Raw genomic sequence first — 6,622 nt, forward strand, 5'->3', positions numbered from 1 at the left:
CTTGAGACCCCCCTCCAGGCACTAATGCGACCTTTGCGACTCTGGTAGTTCCGGCACTGACCCACACCAACACCATTATATTACTATTGGATAACAACAGCAGTTAAAACAACATAGTGGGTTCGTTTTACTTTCAAAAGCAGAAACTACATGTTGAGGGCTTGTATAGGGTTCTAATCCTTCTACTCTCTATCCAACATTGTAAACAGTAGATATACAGTACAGACCCAACTATAATTCATGTGGACTCAACCAGACCTTGGGGCAAGGGTTCATTCATTGTAGATATTACACAATCAAAATTGGGGGAACCGAAAGATTAGCCCAGTGTGAAGCACATCCTCCATTCTCCGGTAAACCCTTCGCCATTCTCCCATCTAGATATACGTTGATGAGAAGGGGTCTAGGCACTGCTTGTTTTTGTAAAATTTGTATTAAGAAAACAAGAGAAAATAAATAACAATTAAATGCAAATCAATTAAGCAAAATTGTACTTTTCTGTGATTGGTTGACCAACAAAAACTGATCCAAGCAAGACTTGTTGGACTAATCATGGAACAATAGAAAGGTATATAAAAATTACAATGTCTTGGGATGAGTAAAAGCCAATGGAGTTAGAGAGGAACGAGTCTGGAAAATTGGGCAAAGCGACTGGTATACATCCGGTCGCAGTCTCACCTTCTTGATGGAGCAAGTTTATCTGTTCCAATGTCCACCGTGATATTGGTGTAGAGCAGGAGAAGCTCCTTGGACAGCAGTTTATACTGGAGGGTGTTTAGACCATCTTGTCTCCAAGTCCTCCCTGTCTGTCCCAGAAGGTAGAACCGTTGTGGGTTTTGCTCGTTCCCTTGGTCTGGAGTATGCTTTATCATTTTATACCTTCCTACAAGGACCGACGGCCGAGATATCTGCATGCCGCTGATTTGAATTCGAGCCGCTAAATCGTCGTCCTCGCCGCCCCAGCCCCAGTAAATGTTCGAAAATCCGTTAACTTTTTCATACTGCTCAGGAGTCAACGCAGAGACGCCCCCAAAGCACAAGGAGTAGGGCAGAATGTAATTAAACTTGTCTATGGCAACAGAAGCGTGTTTGGGGAACCCATCACAGGTGTACAAGTTGCGGTCATCTTCGGGGATGAGGTCCACGTCATGAAAGAACAAGCAATCCCAGGCCTCGTCCTTCATGGCTTCTTTAAAGCCAACATTCATGAGTTTAGCGCGGTTAAAAGTGAAGTTGCCCGCTTGGTGGATAATGTAGATGCCGTAGTTCAGCTGTTGGCGTTGCAAGAACGGATGCAAATTGTACAAGAGGTATTTAAGGTGCTTCTCTCTGTTCCGATGAGGGATAATGATGGCGGTCTTCTTTTTGGAGATACAGTCGGGGGGCTTGTAGCGGCCTCCTTGGGTCACATTGGGGTTCTCCTGTATCACGTCTTCCAGTCTGTGGGACTTTGGTAACTGGACATGGATTGGCCCTTTTAAATATGGCGAGATCGCCGGGCAAGGCTCCGTTTCATTTTTTCCTGGACTCACGGGGTCTGTAGTCATCTTTTGGTCTCCTTTGAGGTACAGGTAGGCGATAATCCCCAGCTGGACACAGACAAGGAGCAGCAGGCAATATATATTTCTGGAGGTCATTTGGTGGTTCTCTCCGACCCAAGTTCCAAAATCCGACAGATAAATATGGAGAAACGGATGTCTACAGTCAGGCAGACAGCAAGTTTGTGTTTCTACCTCAACCTTTGCAAAGCTTCTTATTGTCTTCTTATGTGGTGTGCAGTAAATTATCTCTGACATGGAAAGACATTAGATGTCCCCAGGCAGAACCTTCGACACAAAAATCAGGTTTGACAAGGGTTGCCACCTTTACTTCAAGTCAAACCCGAAACCCCTTAGGACAGTAATAGGGTAAGGTGACCAGTTTTTTAAAATGAAATCCGGGGACATTTTTTTTTAATTGGAATTTATTTTACATTTTTTTTGCATTTCTTTTTTGGGTGGAGGAGTTTGGCAGTGGATCGTGCCAGTAGGAGAGTGGATGGTGTCAATAGAGAAGTGGACGGTGTCAGTGTTTTTTAATTTTTCTTTTACAATTTTATTTTTTACAATTTTATTGATTTATGTTTTATTATTTTTACAATTTATATTTTTTTGTTATTTTTTTTACAATGCTTTCTTTTTTAAAGGGGGGGGGGGTTGACAGTGTCAGTGTTTTTTTTTTAATTATTTTTAAAATTGAATTGAATTTTTAAATATTTATTTATTACAATTCTTTTTTTTTATCAGCCCTGTTGGGGTGGCTTTGGTGAGATATCAGGAGTCTAAACAGACCCCTGACATATCCCATTTAAGACAGAGAAAGGGACTGAGGACACAGATTCCCCAGTCCCTTTCTCTGCAGCCTCAGCTGCACCGAAGATGAATGGACAGGAGACAGAGGCTCCTCTCCATTCATAAACTGAAGCAGAGGAAACACAGATTACTCTGTTCAGTTATGATTGGACAGTCAGTGATCACTGACTCTGTGTATTCAGAAAAGGAATGAGCCAGTAATGACATACTGTATACTGGCTCCTTCCTCCGCTCCCCATCCTGACAGATCCAGGACAAGGGGAGCCAGAGGAGGAAGTGGAGAGCTGGAGGAGGACATCGAGAGCCACAGGAGGAGACGAGGAGCCAGAGGAAGATACTGAGAGGCGTAGGAGGAGGCAAGGAGCCAGAAGAAGACACAGAGAGCCGTAGGAGGAGGCGAGGAGCCAGAGGAAGACACTGAGAGCCGTAGGAGGAGGCAAGGAGCCAGAGGAAGACACCGGGAGCTACAGGAGGAGGCGGGGAGCCAGATTAAGACACTGGGAGCCGCAGGAGGAGGCGGGGAGCTGGAGGAGGACACTGGGAACCACAGGAGGAGGCAGGGAGCTCGAGGAGGACACTGCGAGCCGCAGGAGGAGGCGGGGAGCCGGAGAAAGACACGGGGATCCAGAGAAGGAGGTGGGGAGCCGGAGGAAGAGGTGGGGAGCTGGGGGAGGAGGTAGGGAGCTGGAGGAGGACACCCGGAGCCGCAGGAGGCGGTGGGGAGTCAGAGGAGGACACAGGGAACCGCAGGAGGAGGCAGGGGGCTGGAGGAGGACACCGGGAGCCACAGGAGGAGGCAGGGAGCCAGAGAAAGACACAGGGATCCAGAGGAGGAGGTGAGGAGCCTGAGGAAGACATGGAGCTGGAGGAGGAGGTGGGGAACCAAAGGAAGACACGGGGAGCCGGAGGAGCACAGAGGGGGGCCAGAGCAGGACCTGGGGAGCCGGAGAAGGAGGCGGGGAGCCAGAGGAAGACACGGGGAGCTGGAGGAGCACAGAGGGGTACCAGAGCAGGACCTGGGGAGCCGGAGGAGGAGGCAGGGAGCCGGAGGAAGACACGGGGAGCCGGAGGAAGACAGCTGGCTCACCCTTTGCTACTATAACAGTTTAAACTCTTCTGGGAAGGCTGTCCACAAGGTTTAGGAGGGAGTTTATGGGAATCTTTGACCATTCTTCCAGAAGCACATTTTTGAGGTCAGGCACTGATTTTGGACGAGAAGGCCTGGCTCGCAGTCGCCACTCTTCAGATGTTCTATCAGGGTGAGGTCAGGCCAGTCAAGTTCCTCCACCCCAAACTCCCTCATCCGTGTCTTTATGGACCTTGCTTTATGCACTGGTGTACAGTCATGTTGGAACAGGAAGGGGCCATCCCAAAACTTTTCCCACAAAGTTGAGAGCATGAAATTGTCCAAAATGTCTTGGTATGCTGACGCCTTAAGAGTTCCCTTCACTGGAACTAAGGGGCCAAGCCCAACCCCTGAAAAGCAACCCCCACACCATAATCCCCCTCCACCAAATGATTTGGACCAGTGCACAAAGCAAGGTTCATAAAGACATGGATGAGCGAGTTTGGGGTGGAGGAACTTGACTGGCCTGCACAGAGTCCTGACCTCAACCCGATAGAACACCTTTGGGATGAATTAGAGTGTAAATGTGGTGGAGGGGATTATGGTGGGGGGTTGTTTTTCGGAGGTTGGTTTTGGCTCCTTAGTTCTAGTGAAGAGAACTCTTAAGGCGTCAGCACACCAAGACATTTTGGACAATTTCATGCTCCCAACTTTGTGGGAACAGTTTGGGGACGGCCCCTTCCTGTTCCAACATGACTGAACACCAGTGTACAAAGCAAGGTCCATAAAGACATGGATGAGTGAGTTTGGGGTGGAGGAACTTGATTGGCCAGCACAGAGTCCTGACCTCAACCTGATAGAACACCTTTGGGATGAATTAGAGCGGAGACTGCGAGCAACCAACATCTCGACTCATCCAACATCAGTGCCTGATCTTACAAATGCACTTCTGCAAGAATGGTCAAACATTCCCATAGACACACTCCTAAACCCAGAACAGTTGAAGCTGTTATAGGTGGGCCCACTCAATAATGAACCCTATGGACTAAGACTTGGATGCCATTAAAGTTCCTGTGGGTGTAAAGGCAGGCGTCCCAATACTTTTGACAATATAGTGTATACACAGTATATGTAGGGTTGCCACCTGTCCAGGATTCACTGGAACAGTCCAGGTTTTGAATCACGTGTCCGGGTTTCAGTCCGCCTGAAACCTGGACACAATATTCAGACAGGAATGGGACTCAGAACAGGGCCTGATAGGAGGGTGAGGAGGCACTATGTGCGCCACATTACTATTCTCTTTGGAGCTCCCAAAGGTGTCCCAGGTCTGTTACAATCCTATGGTGTATTGCATTAGGGTGTGCACCCCAAAGCTCAAACATGCGTGTGTGTGTGTGTGTATGTATGTGTAATATATAAATAACACACTCTTATGAATAAATGTAAAAAACAGTAGGTTTTTTTGTATTATTTTTTAAAAAGTTTTAAGAGCCCCATTGAGGAGACTATGGTGAAATATCAGGAGGGGTAATCTGCGCCACACTGGGTGATTAGGGTGTGCCCAGGCACACCCGACACACACCCTGCGCACGCCTATGGGTGTATGCTAAAGTGTTTGGGTTTGGCTTGAAGAAAAAGTGACAACCCTAAGTATACGTGTAAGTGATTCCTGCAGTCTTGGGACAAGAACTTCTTGGAACTGAGTAGAACATTCTAGAGGAAGTCCATCCGACCCCAGCGCTTTAGAAGGCGAAAGGTGCACCATGGCCTCCTTTATATTATCCATAGTAATCGGGGGGGCCTCCAGCAGACTAACCTGTGAAGGGGGTCAAAGAGGGAATGCAGTTAGGTCAACCTGAGAGTGGTAAGCGGTAGAGTAGTGGTCAGTAAAAAAAAAGGGTTTGAACTCCTCAGCTACAAGATTGAGGTCAGCGAAACGTCGTCCAGAGGCATTTTGTAGAGTAACCCACCACAGGCTGGATTATGGTCCGGGTAAGCAAGTAACTTGCCCGCCCATTCACCGTGTTTATCTTTTTAAGAGTAAAGCTGATTATCCAATCTGGGCTGGCCTGGAATTTATTTAATAGGGAGGCGTTAGCTAAGGAAGGGTCAGCCTGAAAAACCTGCTCTGAGGACATGAAGTGCTCTTCTGCTTGTTGTAGAGGAGGCCTTTTATCTGGAAGATGGTGGTGGTAGATAAGACAAGTCAGGCTACATGTCACATTTGATTTATGAGTCTCAGCTAGAGTGAACATTTTGACCTACACTTGTTCTTGAAAGAGAGGTTGGAGTTCTACTATATAACTATTGAGTTGACATTGACAGCAATGCCCCCACTGGGCTGGTGGGAAGGACGGGGGCCTCAGGTGAATGAATTCATGCTCTGTGAGAATGAAGGCAGATTGCTTACTCTGGTTGGTTTGGTGTTCCAGTAACCAGTTGTCTTTATAAGATCGACTACGCTGCATACACTCACCGTGGTACACCAGTTCAACACAAATTGCTAGTCAGCCAATCACACGGGAGCAACTCAATGCTTTTAGGCATCTAGATGTGGTGAAGATGACTTTCTCAAATTTGAACCGAGCATCAGAATGGGGGATGAAAGGGGATTGAAGAGACTTTGATCGTGGCATGGTTGTTGGTGGCAGACGGGTTGATCTGAGTATTTATGGGATTTTCACACACAACCATCTCTCGGGTTTACAGAGAATGGTGGGAAACAGAGAAAATATCCAGTGAGCGGCAGTTGTGTGGAGGGGAATGCCTTGTTGAGGTCAAAGGAGAATGGGCAGACTGGTTCCAGATGATAGAAAGACAATAGTAACTCAAATAACCAACCAAGGTATGAATGTGTGAAAAAAATGATAAGGGGGAGCGTTTTAGATCAAAAAGATATAAACAAGTACATGTACCATCATCCCAAATATCTTATACAAAAGCAGAGAGCATGAGGTAGAGGGAGGTCGCAGGTGGCTGCCACTGTCGGCCAAAATCTCAATACCCCATGCAACAAAGACAAAAACCCCTAAAGAGGGGGGGGGGAAAGGGGGGGGGACTATTCCGGTACCAGGTATAATCAAAATTTAATACAAAGGTGAAAGCGAAGGAAGCAATAATACAGTATAAAAATTCCATTTTAATAGAAAACATGATTAAAAAATTGTAACAATGTCACATACAGTTGCAATTTGAAAACGGAAGC

The 6,622-nt window shown here is 47.0% G+C and overlaps 1 protein-coding gene across 1 annotated transcript in view; it reads right to left on the reverse strand.

Annotated features, from left to right (window-relative positions):
* Window positions 1-615: 615 nt before the first annotated feature.
* LOC141116389 (beta-1,4-galactosyltransferase 3-like) overlaps window positions 616-6,622 on the reverse strand; it is a 32,797-nt gene continuing 26,790 nt past the window's right edge. The window contains exon 2 of the mRNA XM_073608639.1: window positions 616-1,680. Coding sequence (XP_073464740.1) covers window positions 675-1,680 — 1,006 coding nt within the window. The 3' untranslated portion in view covers window positions 616-674. The remainder of the gene's footprint in view (window positions 1,681-6,622) is intronic.

This window comes from Aquarana catesbeiana, linkage group LG13 (assembly GCF_042186555.1).
Source record: "Aquarana catesbeiana isolate 2022-GZ linkage group LG13, ASM4218655v1, whole genome shotgun sequence".
NCBI classification, from domain to species: Eukaryota; Metazoa; Chordata; class Amphibia; order Anura; family Ranidae; genus Aquarana; species Aquarana catesbeiana.